General features: G+C 45.0%; 1 protein-coding gene across 1 annotated transcript in view; it reads right to left on the bottom strand.

The window, feature by feature from the left end:
* sntg2 (syntrophin, gamma 2) overlaps positions 1 to 21,536 on the bottom strand; it is a 325,968-nt gene that overhangs the window by 107,383 nt on the left and 197,049 nt on the right. The window contains exons 11-12 of the mRNA XM_068028487.1: positions 7,454 to 7,583; positions 6,070 to 6,108 (exon numbers count right to left, since the gene is read on the bottom strand). Of these exons, the coding sequence (XP_067884588.1) occupies positions 6,070 to 6,108; positions 7,454 to 7,583 (169 nt within the window). The remainder of the gene's footprint in view (positions 1 to 6,069; positions 6,109 to 7,453; positions 7,584 to 21,536) is intronic.

Here is a 21,536-nt window from a genome sequence, read left to right as displayed (position 1 = left end):
GCATGGACTCTGGAAGCCACACTATAGGCTGGGGATATGGGTTGCCTGGCCTTTAGTTTTGTTTTCCTGGGTTGCACTATGCCAAAGTAGCTTAATGGGCTGTTTATAATGGAGTCATTCTGGGATGTGGGATGCTGGATGCTATCTGTCAAGTGATGTTGCTCGAGCGCTCCAGCAGAGAAGATCTGACTTCAGGGTTCTCACATCAGTAAGAAAATTAATATTTAATAAATTATGCCAGGCAATGATTTTCATCTCTAGACAGCAGTACTTTGAATCAAAATTGCACATTCTAGAACTTCCTTCACTCTAAAAACTTTTCCAGCAGAGTTCAATTTCGATGACATCCAGTTCTGCACTCAGATGCAGAATGCTGTTTGTAATTTCTAGACGATTGAAGTTAATCATTTCTGAACATGGTGCTGTAAATTATGAAGAAAAATTCAGAAAGTAGAACTTGCTTTTATTGGGGAACGCAGTCTGATAAATGATACAATCCAAGATTTTAAAACTCAGAGAGACTTTGATAGTATGCAGGCTATTCGACTTTGACTCTACTCTCAGAAATAGAGGATGCCTGTTCAAAATTAACAAGTCTCAAAGGAAGAGTTCAGACTAGAAGCCTATTTTTTGTCTTCCCACAAATTATGTGGAACTGAATTCTAAAAAAAAGTACAGTTCATGCTATGTTGACTAATCCCTTCAACATAAGTCTGGCTAATGGAACTACAAGTTATAAAGGTATGCATAAGCAGAGAAAATGAGGCAATTTATGGGGTATGATAAAGCCTCTGCCATGAAGGCCATAAAGATATCATCTATGGAATGGAACTGGTCGAGGTTGAATGATACAGATAGTAATATCTGACTGGAGCTTGAGGTTTTGTTAGATTATATAAAAAGCAAGGGAAAAATCCACAGTTTTAGCTTCTTAGAAATTTTTTGTCACTGCTTTCATGAGACTATGGGCTGAATTTTATCAGTGAAAGTGACAGCCTTCTGACATGTAAGTGCCGCCGCCAAGCCCCTGCGATATTACGCATGGAGGTTCATTTAAATAGAGGGGGCAGAGCGGCCACCCCCGATCATGTAGAGAGGGTAGCGGCCACGTCCCCAGCAACGGCGTCCGGTGCCACTGCGCAGGGGGCGGCGCCATTTTTCAAGGGCTTCAAGCCCTTAGCAAAGATTTAAATTATTCAAAGGTGTATTAGAATTAGTTTTTAAAAAATAAATACTTAGGAGATGGAGGCCCTTTCTCAACACCCCACAATGATCGTTGCATTGCCCTATATTAACAGAACTTATTTTATTCCCAACCCGAACTTTCCCTCCCAACCTTCTCACATTTGCCCTTTAACCCCTTCTCACCATCCCCACAGCCAATAAAAATTGTTTTTCCTGCTCCCCCACCCCTCCCGCCCTGAATATTTTACTCCTCCCCCCTCCCCGCCAGTTTCTCGCCTCGGACTGAGTTCCGTAGGCGCGCGGTTGCGTCTGACGGCCGTAAAGTCAGCGTGGGACGGCCACCGGTAGTAGGTAAGTTCATTTGCATCTAATTTTTGTTAATTTAAATATTTAGATGAAGGCTTGGCGGCGAGTTTGGGGTGGGGGGGTGGTGCACCGAGGTCCCCCTGGCGTCAGTAATATGCGACGGTCCCTTCTCAACATCGGGAGTCGAGGTGGGCCTCTCCCCGTAGAATTTTATCGGCCCCTGCATCTCAACCCACGGCATCGAGTGGCCAATAAAATTCAGCCCGATATCAATTGAGTGTCACCTGTGGAAGGAACAGGCTCGATGGTCTAAATATCCTTTTCCTGTTCTACATTTTCCATATAATAGTCCAAACATCCTTTACCCCTTGAATTCTGCAAAAGGACTTCAAGCTTCAAACAGGTCACAGCATCACAATATGAAACTGATCTTATTCTCTGAGTGTAAAGATAGATAGTTTGAAGGGTACCAGAATTTAACAAATCATTATTTTTGGATCTCTGACTTGCAGAATTAACAATAAAGAGACATGTAGGCCAAGGCAGAATGCTGTACTTGGACAAGACAAGTTAATTTGGGGAGCTAAAAAGAAGCAAGGTATCAACTTTCTACTAGTATTTTTGTTTTTACCTCCATTGTTAATTCTTTTTCTAATCTTTCATCTCTGCTATACCTTTGTAGTTTACTGTTGTTAATTCCTACCACAATGACTGCTTCAGTATCTATATGAAAGTGTCCTCTAACTATAGATGACTTTTTGCTAATTCTGTAATTTAAAATAACTTCTACACAATAAATGAGTTTTTTAGAAACATTTTCCATCACTGATATTGAGCTCAATTTTGATTTGATGCAAAGTTTTTTTTTTAAATGGGAGAAAGGGCATATGTATTTCTTGTGGCCATTTCTGCGACAAGCAGATAGTAACTGGCAATCTATATTGCACTGATTTGAATTTATTTAACACCTGAAGAACAGGCAGTGGGTGTTACTGCAGGTGGGGCGATGGTAATAGATTTGTTCACATCTAGAGTTGACTACAATAGACGTCATTAGATGGGAAAATTCAGATCCATTTCTCCCAAGCAACTTTTTTTTATTCACTCATGGGATGTAGGCGTCGCTGGCTAAGCCAGCATTTATTGCCCATCCCTAATTGACCTTGAGAAAGTGGTGGAACCACTGCAGTCCTTGGGGTGTAGGTACACCAACAGTGCTGTTAGGAAGGGAGTTCCAGGATTTTAACTCAGTGACAGTGAAGGAACAGTGGTATACTTCCTAGTCAGGATGGGGTGTGGCTTGGAGTGGAACTTGCAGGTGGTGGTGTTCCCATGCATCTGTTGCCCTTGTCCTTCTAGATGGTAGATGTCACGGGTTTGGAAGGTGCTGCCGAAGGAGCCTTGGTGAGTTGCTGCAGTGCATCTTGTAGATGGTACACACTGCTGCCACTGTGCGTCGGTGGTGGAGGGAGTGAATGTTTAAGGTGGTGGATGGGGTGCCAATCAAAAGGGCTGCTTTGTCCTGGATGGTGTCAAGCTTCTTGAGTGTTGTTGGAGCTGCACCCATCCAGGCAAGTGGAGAGCATTCCATCACACTCCTGACTTGTGCCTTTTAGATGGTGGACAAGCTTTACGGAGTCAGGAGGTGAATTACTCACTGCAGAATTCCCAGCCTCTGACCTGCTCTTGTAGCCATAGTATTTATGTGGCTGGTCCAGTTCAGTTTCTGAAACTTGGAACATAAACAGGTGTAGCTGCAAATTGTTAACCTGTCATGTTATTAACTGACAAATAGAATAATTACTTTAAATTTATTTTTTTCAAAAAAAAACATTAAATAATTGAGATGATAATATATTGGATAATACCATTTTTAATAAATTTCTGATCTTGAAGACTGTTTGTGTCCAATTGTTAGTTGAAGCCATTCTGCAGCAAATAGATGCAGTTTTCCCAATTTGAAATGACTGTATGTAGATTGGGGTAGATTTTTGTTTTCACTGCTGGGTGGGAGTTTGCCTGGATGGTTCCCCCACCCTTCACAGAACCAGCCGGAACTTTATTCCAGTGATTTCAAGTGATTTCTTTACTTTTAGTGGAATGAGAAAATTCAGCCCGATAGTAGAGCTGGTTTGGTTTTACACCATGCTCCCCAGCTTCCTGATAATCCATCCAATAAAGACAGAATGTCGCTGAGCCAAGGAAAGCAGGGAAGTCTACATTTGATCCTCATTGTAGGTTGAATCAATGGTCTCAACTGGGACAGTAGGTAGGACACTATAATAGTTGTCAGCACCTCTGTATCGGACGATAAAATCAACTGCTTTTGATCACTATCTTATAAATTATGCTGGAAATTGTACATATGTGAGTTGCCAGGCAAAGACAAGACCATGCATAGCTGTGATGCTCCTATCGTCAATTACCAACACTCATTCTGGAAGATGCTTAATACGCCTGGAACCAGGAGTCAATTTCTTCAGGAAAGGAGTGGAGGAGATTTTTTGGAAAAAAAATCAAATCATGTGAAGAGAGTTCAGGGAGAAGGAGATCTTCCAGGAAATGAGCTATAGGAAGATGAATGAGAGGGCCGAAGCAAAAGAAAAGACACAGATAAGAAATTATTAGGGTACATGTCTTCAACAGCGCTTGATGGAGAACAGTTACTAAAGTTGATGAAGCTGCTTCTCTAATAATTCTTGTCTGATTATGTTAAGTACTGTAATAAGAACTGTTTGCAACTTTTGACTTTCAGCCATTTTGTAAACATTCATTATTATCACCTTTCCAAATGACTAAATTATCGAGCAACATAGAAAAGACAGTTGAGTTTTGAATTTATTATTTTGTCCAATTTATTTGCTGGATGCTTTGCTCAGTGACAGGCATTTTTATTGACTTATTTACTTATCTACTTTATTGATCTGGTCCATGTTCTGTGTCTGAGAATTGATCTGCTATATTGATTCATTTCATATTTCATAGCATTCTAGCAGTCTAATCAAGGGCTCCATTGGAAAGCTAGAGATAACAGAAGTGAATGTTGTATAAGAGAGTCGGGACTGAATTTTATGAGTGCGCTGCAAATTGCAGTGGCATGCTCTGATCTCGGCAGTCCGCTCATGCGGATCCGCCATCGCTCAGTCCCCATGATATTGGCGGCCACCGCCGATGACATAGAGGGGGTAGCCGCTCCGTCCCAGGCAACAGTGTCCGGGGCAACCATGCAGGCAACATTTTTAAAGGGCTTCAAGCCCTTCAAGTAGAATCAAATTTATAAAGGTGCCACTGCCCGGAAATGAGAAATAAAATTTCAAATCCCTTTCCATCCTCCCCTCCCCCACCCCACTGAGTTATCAACTGATAATATAACCCACCCCCCAGAAAACCAATTTTTAAAATTACGAACTTTCACCCCACCCCCCAACTTCAGCACCTTTGACCCTCAACCCCTTCCCACCATCCCCACACCCAATCGGAGCAGTTTTCCCCGCTCCCCAACTCCCCTCCCACCCTGCCCTGAAATTTTTACTCCTCGGAACTCCGAGTGGAGCTCCGAAGGTGTGGGAGTTCCCGATGGCAGCTGGAATATCAGCATGGAACTGCCATTGCTACAGGTAGGTAATTATTCTTTCATTGTAATATGATTTGCATATTTACATGAAGGCCCTGCCACTGAGCGGCAGGGCGGCTGCGCCGAGGCCTCGCTGCCATTGGTAAAATGCGGCGTGGTCTTCCTGGCATCAGAGGTCGTGGTGGGCATGTCCTGGTAGAATTTTCTGGGCGTGCCTGCCAATGACCCCTGATACTGGAGGGCTAGTAAAATTCAACCCTAAAGGTCAGAAATATAGGAAACCTATAAAAGCCTGTTAGTATGCATATGGATGAGAATGATTTCAGCAATACATTTGAACAGTTTTCTGAATTACAATGCCCTTATTCAAATCTACAATATTAACCGAACTTCTAGTTAATTCCTGGCATAAGAAACAGTCATATTAAATTCAGAAATCAACACAATATATCTCAGTAGAAACGACACAGTTTCCTTTATTCTTTTTGAGACCCTATGCTACCTGTAGTGTAGATAAAAAAAATCATAAATGAAATTGTGTATTAATAAAAAATATGTAATAAACAATGGGAATAGTTATCTATTAGTTACAAATATATAAGTACAATTAACTAATTAACTCAATTAATATTTACAAGAGAGTAGCCATGATATATCTCAATAACAAAAAGTGCCAGCAAGAAAAAATGCCTTCCAACGTCGCTACCTTAAATATGACTGCAGTCCAAAGGTTGTAAACAAGGCTTATTATCAATGCAGTTCTTGCATAATGGGTTTATAATGCAGTACATTGCTTTAAATTTGACTGCTAGATTTTTTCAAATTCCAATTATCCATCTTTGGTCCCAGTTATGCAATACACTTTACCATCACAGAGCTCTTATTACCGGCTAGTAACTTTTGAGGTTCTTTTCACTGTTTACGTCTGATAAACACATTTGTTTTTCCATGAAGACATGTTTTTATTACACATAAAATTTTGCTTCAAAAGAGAGGTATCCTACCTGATCATTTGGAGAGCAGCATTTATTGGCCATTTTCATCTGTATGGTTAAAACAATATATAGAATTAAAATTATTTCTCTTAATGTTCATATTTATCCACACTTCAGGGCTTAATTTTTGACCATTTGGAAAAATTTGTAAACCTTGAAATTACCATTTTATCCCTTAAATGCTTAATGTGCTCCTATTAAGTTCCTTTCTCTATTATTTTAAGAAGGTTCTGTTTATGTTAAAAGCTCTTTTAAAATAACCCAGGAGTGTGTTAAGCATTTGTACAGTGAAATCACCAACAGTAATTTCTAACTTTCAGTCCGATCGTCTACATTTTATTAATTATTAAATGAAACTTTTATCAACGCTGAGCATTGGAAAGTCAGGTGTGAAGGCAAAAAAGCATGGATTAACTAAATAATTGTAAAGCAAAAACAGTGTACAAGTAGTGATCTGCAAGCTGGAAACTCTTATGCCAAACCAGATAAGACCCACCTAACCCATCAAATTGAATTAGTCCACCAGACCAGCCAAACCCACCAGACTGAACTGACTGAACAGACACACCAGAGTGAACAACCTCACCAGATCAACGAGGCCCACCAGACACACTAGACACATCAGACTGAACACCCACTGAACAAGGGAATTCATGACTGCTTTGTCTATCCACCTCAAAGCTTTTTTTTAAAACAAGGGCTTAATATCAGTCTGTCAATGGGTATCCCTCGCCTATCCTGCCCACTTCCTCTTCCACACAAGCAAACTTGTTTGCCTCCCTGGAAGAAAAAATATTTTTAAAAAGACAAAAAAAAAATAACAAAAGGAAGGAAAATGGTAGAAAAACAAGATGGAACATTAAAGACTGTATGATTGAAAAAAATGTCTAAAAAGTAGGTGTGATTAAAAAAAAGGTCAAAAGGAGAAGGCAATAGCCAGATCTCTCAATGAAATGGGGAAGTTGCAAAAATCTTTGCTTTTTTCTTTTTCACCATTTTCAAATTTCTTCCCCAAAATGTTTGTGAAAAGTTATCTTGAACATTGTTTTCAGTATTTATTCTCAAACTTTCAGTGGTCAAACTTATTTTTGATTGTTTCCTAGCAGAGACCATTTCTTAATAGATTTTTGACAAAGCCAAACTAGAAATGCAGAAGATCAGTGCAGTCCAATCTTCCTAAATCAACACCATTGGCCTACAACATAAATTTTTCTCTTTAATTGCAGTTCCGGGATTAGTTGAGAGATTGAAACTGGAATGCCTCAAGGCAAGTTTATTATAGCTCAGCCAGGCAGGAAAATAAGAGAGCTTCAATACACTTCGTATCCTAGGTTATATTTTCACATCATTATTTTAATTAAAAATATATACTATTTACAGTTAAAAGACTTACATTTTGCAGGGTCAAATCATTGATGTTGGTTGATATTGCCCGCAGCCAGTCAGCACTCTCTTGGGCAGTGTAGAACTGAAAGATCCCAGTGCTTACTCCATCCAGTGCCACAACCTCAAAGGTATTAGGCCTAAAGCAAGAGGAGAAAAGTCTCTAAAGCATTCATCAAATCAATCTTAAAGATATGGTGACATCTCTCACTAAGCGTTATTATTAGAAGGGATCCTGCATCTTAAACGTAAATGTTCGGATTATAATATTTGTACAGAACTGAAAAACGTAGCAATGTATCAATATTTTACTTCCTTTTTATTCAAAAAAAAATAGCAGGAGCATCCCAAAGTGCTTCACAGCCAATAAAGCCACTTCCTGTAGTGTGGTCACTATTGTAATGTAGGAAACACAGCAGCTGACTCACGCACAGAGGGATCAACATGGGCTAAGACACTGCTCTTTTTCAAGTCTTGCAGTGGGATCATTTGATTCCACCTGAGAGAGCACCTCTGACAGTGCAGCAGTTTCTCAGTACTCCACAGAAGTGCTAGCTTCAATTGTTTTCCTCACATCTCTGGAGTGGGATTCAAATACAAAACCCTCTACCTCAGAGCCTAGATTGCTGCAACTAAGCCACAGCTGACATACTGTTCATTTTCAATGGTAGAAGAGTCAACTCTCATAAAACTTGAAAAAAAATCTTCAGAAGATTCTTTTGGCCTACTTTATTCCACAAATCTCAAGCTCAAAATGGTGTCTTTCAGTACAATGTGAAGAAAACTGCAGCGCAGCCACGCACTCGAGTGAAGTTACATTGCCACAGGCAAGCATATGGTTTTAGTATCCAGTTATTAGATAAACCTTTTCAGCTAAATCTGTCATTATTTGAATATATTCTTAGTATATGGTGAGCTATCAAACAATGGCATTTGAATCATCTCGTCAGATAGCGTATCCAAAATCTCATGGGATAAGGGTTTGTATGATACCCTGAAACAAACTGGCGAGTTATTTGAAATTATTTACAAGCAAACTGTTTTTCAATATACATAAAATGACAGGAACAATTACTAGTTATCACCTATAAAATGTCCAATTAATTCTAATTATTACTTGGCTATGTATTTAAAAGATTTTCATGAGTGATATTTTCAGTAACATTTTAATGATCACAATCTAATATATTATCAGTCTAGAGTGAGGTCTGTCCCAAAAAAGGTATTAACAGATTCATCACAAGAGCTAAATTGAGTATCATAAATAATAGGAGAAGTTTATCTCCTTTCACACTGACCACTTGTTCCAGATTGCCCAGCTATTTCCTTGGACAGTTGAGGGGCCTCCCCCACCTCAGGTGGGAATCCACCTAAAAGCAGACTTTGACATATCACTTAAATTGGACCTGATGGTACTTTAACAGCCTACTGAAGGGGGCACCTGCTTTGGATACCCAGTAAAGTTTCCAACTCTGGTTGGATGTAGTTCTGAAGGCTTCATCACACTTATCTCCACTATTAGTTACCTGAAATATCCATCCCTGCAGTGTCCCACCTTTCCAAGCCAAGTGTGATTTTTGAGGCTGGGATCATGGGCGGGTAGGAACTGAAAAATGCCCTGCTGCCGGCATTCCAGTTGCACCATCCCACCTTTGAACCATTGTCACGGTGGGGGTGGGGGCATGGGGGGGGCGTTGTTGCAGGGTTAACCGTTTACAGACAGCAGGTCAACTGGGATTTTCCAGTAGGCCTCCAGATTCCTCCAGAGGCCTAGTGGCCTCCCACTGGCAGACCGAGGGGAGTGGGGGGGGGGGGGGGGGGGGGGTGGGAAATTGGGGGCAGTGCTCCAGGCAGGCCTAGAGGCCCTCCCTGTTATCTGGGTGCTGCAGCAGCTGAAGGCTTCTCTGTGGAGGTGCATCCCCACCCCCCAATCACCAAACGCCCCCACCACCAAACGACGCCACCACCACTCACCCCCACCACAAAACCCCACCACCACTAAACCCTCCCACCACCACCACTCACCCCCACCACAAAACCCCACCACCACCAAACCCTCCCACCACCACCACTCACCCCCACCACCAAACCCCCACCACCACCAAACCCCCACCACCAAACCCCCACCACCAAACCCCCCCACCACCTCCACCACTCACCCCCACCCCCACCACCACCACTCATCCCTACCCCCACCACCACAACCCCCACCACCAAACCCCCCCACCACCAATCCCCCCACCAGCACTCACCCCCACCACCAGATTGGCCTCTCATTGGCCCTCCAGGTGTGAGAGCCTGCCCGCTGTCCTTAATTAGTAAGGACAGTAAGCCCGCCTTCCGGCTTTTAATTGGCCCCTCTGGGGAAAATCACAATGATTGACTCATTTCTCACAGTGCAGTCTTCGGACCGACCCCCCCACCCTATTTCAGCCTGACGGTGTCCTTCAAAAGCCTGCAGAGAAAATTCATCCCTTTGTTACCCAATTGTATGTTTGTTTAATAACTAATAAGCAAAGGTTTTCAAAGGAAATTTTTAAAGAAGGACCAATCCTGGAAGGTTGGCAACCCTAACACCCGTTAAAGGCACTGTAAGGTAGGTAAGTGTAAACCTTACCTCTATGGGACCAGGAGGAGCAGGAGTGTTTCTGTGGGCCTCATAAAGGAACATTGGGCCACTTCTGCTCCAGCCTCCCCACATTCTCAAACCCCTTCCCCCACCACCTGTCTGACTGCCAGCCAGGTGGCCTCTGGGCCTCCAGATCTTCCTAGGCCCAAAGCCATTGAGCTGCCTCTGGATACCCATTTCCAGTGGGTAGCTGGTCAGCCTTATATTAATGAGGCTGGAGTGATACAATGGACTGGAGCTCTTGCTTCGTCTCCTGTGATATCAGCCTGCGCATTTCATCGGCAACCCCCCTCCCCCAACCTGGGAGTTAAAATTCCTCCTAATGATTTTCCTACACAAGAAGGAAAGCTCTTCCTGAAATCTCATTTACTTTCTTTTGTTTGCTTATATATTGTGAAGAACATTTCTCTTGAAAAACGGTTATACAACACGACGGGGCTGAAACCAGTTTCTACACACTGTGATACATAACCAGCAAGACCTGACTTATATTTAGACCGTAGCTGGTTGCGACCTGCATTCTGATCAGCAGGAGTGGGGTCTGTTCATGTGTATGCTGGCACCCATGCACATGGTTCTCCTTCCCCAGTAGCTACCCTCTAATGTTGGGAGGATGGGTGGATGTATTTGATTCCTCAGAACAATGAAAAGTAAGAAAAAAAAGACTGGTAAATATAGTGCCTCAGGACATCTCAAAGCACCTCACAGCCAATTAAGTGTTTTGAAGTAGAGTCAAAGTTGGAAATGCAGCAGCCAATTTGCACACAGTGAGCTGAAATTTATACTCCTGCTGCCGAAAACAATGGTGGCCGTCCCCTGGGGGCCGCACGTCGTGGAGCCGCTGCAATATTAAGCGTGGCGGCTCATTTAAATAGCCAGGGCAGACCCCCCCCCCCCACAATGACATGGAGGGGGTGGGCTGTCCGTCCCCAGCAATGGCGTCAGCTGCCTGTGCGCAGGCGCTGATGCCATTTTTAAAGGGCTTCGAGCCCTACGCTCAACTTAAATATTTAAAGAAACATTTAATGAGAAATATTAAATACATTTATTCGGCCCCTCTCCCATCCCCCCAATTGCTACTAACTTAATTGCTTGCTCTGTTCCTCCCCAAAACACTTACCTTGTCACCTGACCTTCCCCCCCCGCAAAGTGCATAATCTTTAAAACTATAAGCCTTCTCACCAACCCCTACACCAATGATGTCATTTTGACCCCGCGCCCCCCCACTCCCGCACTGCGAAACATACCTCCTGCCCCCTCCCCACCAGTATTCTGCCTTGTTTCCCTGGACGGGGATCCAAAAGTGCAGGAGTGCCAGTCAGCAGCACAAAGATCGTATCAGGACAGATGGTGGGAATGTAGATCTCATTAATTAATTGATTTTAATTCATTGAAATATTTAAATGGTGGTCCCGTCGCCGAGGAGCTCGCGCCATTGCCGGCGATATCGGGCTGGGCCTTCCAGGTGTCGGGGTGCATGGCGGCCCTCTCCCAGAGGCTTTTTCAGCTCCCCTCACCATGGCCCGCGACAGTGGGCAGTCTGTAAAATTCAGTCCAGTAATTGTAATTTGCATACACAAATTGCAATGTGTTAATGACCACATAATCTGCTTTAGTTCTGTTGGTTAAGGGATAAATATTGATTAGGACACCAGGGAGAATACCCTTACTCTTCTTTAAATAGTGCTGTGGGATCTTTTGCAGTCATTTGATAGGGCCTCAATTTAACATCTCATCTGAAAGATGGCATCTCCGACAATGCAGCTGTCCCTCAGTATTGCACTGGAGTATCAGCCCAGATTTTGTGTTTATATCCCTGCAGTAGGACTTAAACCTACAACCTTCTGACTCTAAGGTGAGAACACTACCACTAAGACACCATTACAAAGTTTTTGAAGTGCCCAGGTGACTCCCTGACCATTTTGTTTTAACTTCAGCTTCAGAACGGATTAAAGTTGTACATTGTCTGATGGGTCTGACAGCCTCATGGATAGGATTTCACACTGATAGCTTTAATGTACTCAGGAGTCAAACTCAGACCTAACTCCTAAAGTTTACTGTCAGTTTTGTGTTGGTGCACACCCCAAACTAGCTTCTATTGTCAAAGCAACCATACAACAATATATATGGTTCACTGCATGTGTGATAGGAGGCTTTGGAACAGCACTTTTGAGGCATGAACATGAGCAAGAAAAGCTCTGATAGTGGCTAGAGATTGATTCTAAGAATTCAGTATAGTCAGGCTTACTACTGAACTGTTCAGATTGGAAGAAATAAAGAAAGTGATTCTGGTTTTCGGGAGATTTGACTGCAATCTGACTGGAAGCTGATTTAGATTCTGTATTCCACTTTGTGAAATAAATCTCTGAATAATTCAAAGGTGTTTATGATTCATTGCATTGCTGTACAGTGCATTCTGGTCGAATCTGTGCACAAATCCAATTTTTGGATCCAATATTCTCACTCCTTATCCTGAAGGCACTATGTTTTTTGAGATTGGGCTTTATGTACGCTAGTTGTCCTCACCCAATTGGCCATTCTTCATATGTGACCCATAGTAGAGATATCTAGACGTATCACAACCAACCTAATCTTATAACGTTTTAATGCAAGGTCATCAACCTGAAACATTGGGCTGAATTTTGCAGAAAGCCCCGAGGTCCCGCTGCTGGGAGTGGAAGCCGGAGCTACTGCCTCTCGGGCTGGGGGGTGTGCGACTAGAACGTGATTCAGTGGCAACCGGACGATTAACTGGGTGTGTAGATAAACCCAGCAACTACAGATCAGTCGTTTAACCTCGGTGGTGGAAAGCTTTCAGAAACACTAACACAGGATAAAATTAATAGTCACTTGGACAAATGTGGATTAATTGAGGAAAGCCAGCACCAATTTCTTAAGGGCAAATCATGTTTAACTAACTTGCTTGAGATTTTTGATGAGGTAACAGAGAGAGTTGATGTGGTGTATGTGGACTTCCAAAAGGCATTTGACGAAGTGCCACACAACAGGTTTGTCAGCAAAGTTAGAGCCCATGGAATAAAAGGGATGGTAGAAGCATGGATACGAAATTGGCTGAGTGACAGGAAACAGAAAGTAGTGGTTAGTGGTTGTTTTTTGGACTGAAGGAAGGTTTGTATTGGAGGCTACCAGGAGTTGGTGTTAGGACCCCAGCTCTTCCTGATATATATTAATGACCTAGACCTTGATATACAGGGCACAATTTCAAAATTTGCAGACGATACTAAACTTGGAAGCATTGTGAAATGTTAGAAGGATGATGTAGAACTTCAAAAGGACAATATAAAATAAAGGGTACAATTCCAAAGGGGGTGCAGGAGCAAATGGACCTGGGTGTATATGTGCATAAATCATTGAAGGTAGCAGGACAAGCTGAGAGTGCAATTAATAAAGCATACAGTATCCTAGGCTTTATTAATAGGGGTATAGAGTACAAAAGCAAGGAAGTTATGTTAAATTTGTATAAAACACTGGTTCGGCCTTAGCTGGAGTATTGTGTCCAGTTCTGGCCACTGCACTTTAGGAAGGATGTGAAGGCGTTAGAGATGGTTCAGAAAAGATTCACAAGAATGGTTCCAGGGATGAGGAACTTCAGTTACGTAGATAGATTGGAGAAGTTGAAGAGAAGAAGAAGAGACAGATTGGAGAAGTTCTGATGAAGGGTCACTGACCTGAAACGTTAACTCTGCTTCTCTCTCCACAGATGTTGCCAGATTTGCTGAGTATTTCCAGCACGTTTTGTTTTTATTTATTATTGGAGAAGTTATTATTGGAAGAGAAGGGGGAGAGGAGATTTGATCAAGGTATTCAAAATCATGAGGGGTTTGGACAGACTAGATAGGGAGAAACTGTTCCCATTGGTTGAAGAGTCGAGAACTAGAGGACACAGATTTAAGTTAATTGGCAAAAGAAGCAATGGCGACATGAGGAAAATCTTTTTCACACAGCGCGTGGTTAGGATCTGAAATGCACTGCCTGAGACTGTGGTCGAGGCAGGTTCAATGGAACATTCAAAAGGGAATTGGATTGTTATCTGAAAAGGAAGAATGTGCAGAGCTACGGGGTGAAGTCCGGGAAGTGGCACGAGGTGAGTTGCTCTTGCAGAAAGCCGGCACAGACACAATGGGCCGAATGGCCTCCTTCTGTGCTGTGACATACTGTGATTCTATGATAACTCCACTTAGAAAGGCACGGATTAATCAGGGATAGTCAGCCTTACATGTGACTAGGTGTGAATGTGACACTGGTAGAAAGGGCTTGTCCACCCAGTCACTGGCAATGACCAGGCAGCAGCGTTGCCTGTCCAAGGCATGTCAGCCTCTCTGTGAAGGACCCTGGGCCATCAGAGATGATGTGTGCACTGCTGCTACTGAGTGGCCATCTGCAGGAGGCATTCCTGTGGCACCATCATGGACAGTCAGGCTGCCACCAGCATCAGCATTGTACATGTCTTTGGCGGTGACTAGCAATTGTCATTTCAGTTCTTGTCCACAATGCCAAAGAAAGAGACAAGATGGGTGGTGGCATGCCTTACCTCGCCATCCTGACTCCAATGGAGGAAAAGGCTCTGGAGCTGGGAGGCCAGCATGTGGGCCAGTCCATAGCAGGATGTGAAACATGAGTGGAGCCACGAGAGAGTGAGTGGCCTAATGGATGGGCACAAGAGAGCCCTGGCAAACATGAAGCACAGTGCTCATGTGTCCACCACTGGTCACATGGAGCTCCACAGTAACAGTAGTCTGAAGTATGTGATGGAATGTGCATTACCCTCTAACTGGTCCTCTTTGAATAATGGGATTTTTTATACCCTTCTGAATGGTCATACAGGGGCTTGGTTTTGCAGCTCATCCAACAAATGGCAATCGTGCAGCACTCCCACAGTAATGTCAGCCTGGATTACGTGTTCAAGACAGAGGTAAGACTGCAACCATTGAGATGCGCTAACACTTATGATGAGGGCATCTTTGTTATTAATTTACATGAATACTCCTAGATGAATAAGACACTGCAGTAATATAACCTTCCAAGGCTGACTGAATGCCAAAATAAAGAAAGCTTAAAGCTGCTACAAATGCCAAACTGTACATTTTTAATAGCAGAGAAAAAAATCAGTAGCTCTTAAATAATGTGAGCAAGTCAGTTTTACAGCCAAGCTTCTTTGTAACAGGATGGAAGTCAATTTATTTTTATGTATTTGATGACACTAAAAAGAGTAAATGGCCAGATAATCTGAACTAAGAAAAGCCTATCAAACCTTAATGAGTTAAATTTGACTTCTTTTAAAGTTTTGTTTAATGTGGGAGCAATTTTGCTGAGTTTTGCTTCTATACCTATTATTTTGTAAGTAGATTAATATAATCCTAGTGAGAACGTATACACATATTCTCTCTTATATGAGTTGAAAGTATAGCCACATATTGATACAAAATGGAGTTTTAGCCCGAGGCACTGTGGGACAGATTTAGTGAGCTCACAGTTGGAGGCTGAGTAACTGTATATCCGTTGTGGATTTCCTTTGTTCTAGAGAGTAACACTGGACCGCTTTTAGGTGAGGTGTGCTCTCCATGATATCATGAATAAAGTCTGTTTATTCTCAAAGTCTGAGTCTGGAGAATTTGTTAAATCATTGGGTTTTAACTGGATTTTCTCCAACAGTTGGCGTAGTCGGCAGGATCCCTGAGTTCACGGGATCCAAAAGAACCCAATCGACCGGATCAGTGGTAAGTCAATTTTTCTGCGACTCTAATGTCTCAATCACCCAGCCTGAGCCGGAATTAAGAGGGTGATTGGGCCCCACGTGAAGGCCAGGGATATCTGGGAGAGGGGGACTAGGGGTCAAGGAGGAATTGGCTGAAAGCTGATCAGGAATGGTCTAGAGAATTTTAGACGAAATCCAGTAAAATTTGACTAATTTGGTGTAGCAGTAGTTGTAACCTGAGTCTGCACAAGCTGTTCCTCCACCGGGTGGAGTCAAGAGGCTGTGGGACAAAAGGAGTTAGGACAACCGTCTGGGACGGTAAAGCCTAGGGCAATAACTAATTAATACCAATTGACCCGACAGGCATGTGACCGTTGCTCCTGAATGCACGAGCCGGGAGCTGGCCCTAGAGAGAGAGGCTGTGAAATGGAGGGAGGACGAAAGAGCGTTGACCTGAGACACAGGGGTGAGCTGGTTAGCTGACTTTGAGAATTTAACATTAACTGTGTCTACTCGTTCCGTTGTTGTGTGTTGTTTGTCTTTTGTGTTAATGCCACTTGCCTCATAGAAAGAAACACTAAGCGAGTGTCACGAAGTTTTGAAAAGGTAGGAGAAGCAGAAAGAAGGATGGACTCGGCAGTTTCGAAGAAGGAGGGGTTGCCCCCGGGGACAAGTAATCTGTGTCCTCTGGAGAAAGGCGACCCACGACCGTTTGCCCCATCAAAAGGAACGAAGAAAAGGCACGGTAAAATCGTTCAATGTAAGGAAAAGGTAGGAGACCCCCTGGTGCTGCCAGGGTCACCGGCCGATATTGTATGGAAAGAAACAGGTGATAGTAGATATGTTGTTCCTTTCACCTCCGATCTTTACGGGTGGTCTCACAGCAACTGGCCTTATGGAGGGTCCTATAAATTTGAAAAGATAGCTTATTGGCAGACATGTATCGAAAACGGGTGCGGAGACCCCACCTGGGATAATGCCTACATGATCCATTGTTTAAATAAGTTCAGGGAAATTGCAAAAGGCCATCAACCCCCTAAGACTAAGAACAAAGAAAGCCACCCCCACCAACCACAACTAAGCCAACCCTCAAGTAAACCTCCCTCAGCGCCGTCACCGTATAGCCCTGAGTCCCAAGCAGCTCAGTACCCGAAACTTCCCGTCCTCGCCCTGGACACTGAACCCCCTGACGAAGTGGTGGCCTTTATCGCCACTCGTCCACGACCGGCTGCGGCCCCCATCCTGAGTAATGTGGCAGCACAGGACAACGCTGATGCCTTGCCCAACAATGGAGGTTCCGCAGCACCCCCGCAGGAAGGTTCTATCTCCTCCACGTCGGGTGGGATAACCTCAGAGCCCCTTGGGGAGAACGTCACCCCTCGAAGACCCAATGCCCTTCTATATAACCTCCGAAATCGGTCCAGTGCTACTCAAGTTCCCCGAGTAATGATCGGCGAAGCAGCTTTTGATAAACCCTGGACCCATGCGGAGGTCCGGGGCATGCTCCAAGACGCCCCCAATCCACTAAAACGCCCGACAGGCTTTTACAATTGGCTGGTACAAATTTGCGGTATTTATAACTGCCTACCTCAAGATGTACACACTTTAATGCATCTGGCCTATAGAACCCATTGGGCAACAATAAAAGGCTCCATCACGTTCCCCCAAACACCCTGGACCACAAGGGCACAGTGTAGTGAGTGGCTCGAAAACACCGCAAAAGCCGTCATTATGACCGCTGCACGACAACAAGCAGATTTTGGGGAAGTTACTCGGTGTCTTCAAAAGACCACTGAGCCTATACCCGATTTCCTTGCCCGGTTTCAAGAAACGTGGGAGTCATCTGCGGGAATCCCCCTTGCAGATAACCATCGGTTGGCAGTTCAAACACTTGTCAACTGTATGCAGTCTCGACATGCCCAGACCTACAAGTCCCACAACCTGCAATGGCAAGGACAGAGCTGGCCCCAGGTCCTTAATAGCCTCACCAATATGGACAGACAGGGTCATTTTGATAATAAAAGGGAAAAGGAGGCATACTCCCGACTGATAAAGACATGGAATCAGGAACAATATCAGGGGAAGGGACAGCAACGTAAGGAAAGAAGCGGACACAAATGTTTCGCCTGTGGGGGAATGGGTCACTGGGCTCGAGACTGCCCGTCCGGACCCCCGCGGCAGTTGTCGCGACAGCCGCAGCGGGAAGCCCAACGGGAATTTACCCAAGCCACACAGCAGCGCAGCCATTAATGACCCTTTTCCGTACAACCCTAATGCCTAGGGTTGCCGCGTGAGGCAGGTTTTGCAGGCCGCCACGATACGACTCTCCCATTCCCCATCGGAAAATCCCATGATGGACGTAGATATGGGGGGTCGCATCGTCTCGGTTTTGGTGGACTCCGGAGCCACCCACTCATCTGCACCTCCCTCAGCGGGTCTTCCTCTAAGCTCCAAAACTGTCCGCACTGTGGGTGTCTCTGGAGTGCCCATGGTTGAACCCCTTTCTACCCCCGTACCCATTGGCGTCGGATCTGTAACAGTCCCCGACATCACTATAGTCTCCCCCTCTTGCCCGGTGGCCCTACTCGGTCGCCAAACCCTTTGCAAACTCAACACCTCCATTCACTGTTCCCCACAGGGTCTCATTTTAGAGATCCCTGACTCTGGTCTCCGCCTACTGCAGGCAGCCATGATGGTAACCCCGCCTCCTTCCTCTCCTACTCCTTCCCTGTACGCATGGACATTTTCGGGTGACCTGATACATACTAATCTTACCTCGTTACTCTCGCATTTGGAACATGCCCCCCCATCTCCTACGATCGGTTTCCTTCATTGGATTGTATGGACCGGCCGTTTCCTGCGCAAGCTACACTGCACTGCAGCTTACCTGGATCACCCTGATCCTTCTTATTCGGCTGTAGTAGACCCCTATCTCAATCTACCTTCTACACTAACTTTAACTGGATTTTATTATGTGGGTGAAGAGGGATTAGCGGCAGAGGTTCTGCTCACTGCAGAGCAGAGGCCACTATTCCGAAATAACCCTGCCTCTTTTCCCCACGTTTCCCTAATCGTCAAAGCCCCGGGGCACCCCAAGGACTTGGGACCTATGGTGCACAGACTCCGAAATCTGTTAAAGGATTTTACACCCCTGGACCCAACAGACCCCGACTCTATGCAAGTTTTCCTGCTTGGGACGGGAAGAATTTTGCGTGCACTGCCCTCCCTCGTCCGGCAGGACGACTTTTACCTTGCAAACTCCGCCCCCTTCCCCCTCCTATGACAACCCCTTATTGCTCGACACTGTGCCACCATCCTTATGGGCACGGCACGCCAATCACGCGGACCTAATCATCTCAGCCCCACCTCATACGGTCACTGTGAAACCAGGGGCCATCCTACCGTCTATTAGGCAGTACAATGTGTCACCCAATGCCCAGGAAGGGATAAAACCAGTTATTGGCTCCCTTCTAGAACAAGGCATCCTGGTACCTACCACAAGTCCTTGTAACACTCCTATCCTCCCTATTCCTAAGCCAGGAAAATCGGGACGATGGAGATTTGTGCAAGATTTGAGGGCAGTCAACGCCATTGTTATCCCCTGCTCCCCAGTAGTGCCAGACACCAATGCTATCCTTACTAGCCTCCCTGCTTCTGCTACTTGCTTTTCTGTCATCGACCTCTGTTCAGCCTTTTTCTCCATTAAATTGTCACCAGACAGCCAATACCTTTTCGCCTTTACTTACGGTGGCCGCCAATATCCATGGACACGGCTTCCCCAAGGGTACACGGAGAGCCCCACTGTATATGCCTCTGCAGTACATCGAACCCTGAAAGACCTCCACCTGCCATGTAAAAGCACCTTGGTTCAGTATGCCGATGATTTATTAGTGGCCTCCGATTCACCTGCTGCCTGTATGCACGACACTGTCACATTGCTCCACTGTTTGGCTCAGGATGGACATAAGGTCTCAGTTGAGAAGATGCAATTTTGCCAAACGGCGGTACAATATTTGGGCTACAAACTTTCACACGGTCTCAGAGCATTGTCACAAGATCGCATCACAGCCATCATTAACCTCTCGCTTCCCACCACAAGAACTGAACTTTTGTCCTTTTTGGGTATGGTAAATTACTGCAGACATTGGATACCAGATTATCGAGTTATTGATGCGCCACTTCGCAAGGCACCCTCGCCAAAAACAGCCAACCCAGGTGAACTGGACACCCGAGATGGAACAGGCTTTTAAGGAACTTAAACGGTCCTTGATCTCAGCACCTGCTCTGGGCATCCCTGACTATACGCAACCATTTGGGATCTGGTAAAAGAGGCCATTCCCTCTCCTAGTGATGATCCAATGCATCCCTTCCAACCTGGGGACTATGTCATGATCAAATCATTAGAGAAGATTTATTTTTCTCCTAGGTGGAAAGGCCCGTACCTCGTCCTGCTGGTAACCCGGACGGCTGTCAAGGTCGAGGGTAGACCTGAGTGGACGCACGGAACACGCTGCAAGAAAGCGCCACCCCCAGAGGGACATGAGTAGAGGATGAGGACGGTGCGGATGGTGATTCTGACCTTCTTCTGTGTGATTTTTGCACACATTTGGGCTGATAATTCGGCGATTCAAAGGATGCAGGCCATTGCCTCACAGGGCCATAACACTGAATGCTGGATTTGTACCCGGTTCCCCACTAACCCCTCCAATTCAGAAATGCATTTCCTGGCTCTTCCCTCAGCACCCACGTGGTCCCTAGGTAATACAGCAGCTATCATTAAGCAGGCGCCCCTTTGGAGGCGGCAGCCCAACCCGGTGGCCATTAAGGGACTAGCCTGGTTATGTGTTAGAAATAACATTACCCATGATCAGTACATCACCAAGGATGGGACACCGGAACTCCCTGCCAGTCGGGAATGGGTAGGTGAGGTGCCTTTGACTTCCTGCGTCTACCTTGCAGATTACGACTGGCGATGCGCTCGGTTCCGGTTCCACAATCTATCCGGCCCTATGGTTTCCTTTTGGGATTATAGTGGGAGCAGGGATGAGTTAGCATGTCTCTTGCAAGCCCCTAAATCCGAACATGAGATCCGCTTTAAGGAAAATGGATGCGAGTGTCAGCGAGAATACAATCTGACCTTAAATAACCACACATCCACATGGGCCGCTAACGGCCACCGCTCCTTTGGGAGGAGGGAGACTGGCCCATGCGATGCCAGAGACCGATCCGGGTGCCCCAGTTTGATGGTGCTGAGGGCGATACGGCTTAGTCAGTCTTGTCGCCTCCGTTGGCACACAATGAAGCAGACTCCTTTGCACAAGTACTGGGTGGACTGGTGCCATAATTCTACTCGCTGGCACCCAACCATTGTTCGCAATGGCTCCTAATGGCTGTGTGGGAACAAGGCGTACAAGACCCTCCCCGTCGACTGGGCTGGGACCTGCACAGTTGGCAATATTGTTCCTGAGGCCTTTGGAGTTAAGCACCTCACCATCCACTCCCGTCATAATCACCTAGGAGCCGCGACGCGTCGTGAACGATCGGTTCCAGACAACCCTTTAATTACCCGTAACACGGGATTCCACCAGTTTATCAGAGTCATCCTCCCGGGAATAGGGGTGTCAGACCTCGAAAAGGCCATAATTAATATCTCAGCTACCATGGAAATTATTGAGAATAGAACGGTAAATGCTATTCTGAATATGCAGTCAGAGATCACCTCCCTATCCAAGGTAGTAATCCAAAACC

Source organism: Heterodontus francisci, chromosome 3 (assembly GCF_036365525.1).
Source record: "Heterodontus francisci isolate sHetFra1 chromosome 3, sHetFra1.hap1, whole genome shotgun sequence".
NCBI classification, from domain to species: domain Eukaryota; kingdom Metazoa; phylum Chordata; class Chondrichthyes; order Heterodontiformes; family Heterodontidae; genus Heterodontus; species Heterodontus francisci.
Note: the sequence above shows the minus strand (reverse complement) of the source record. Positions and strands in the feature narration are given on the sequence as shown.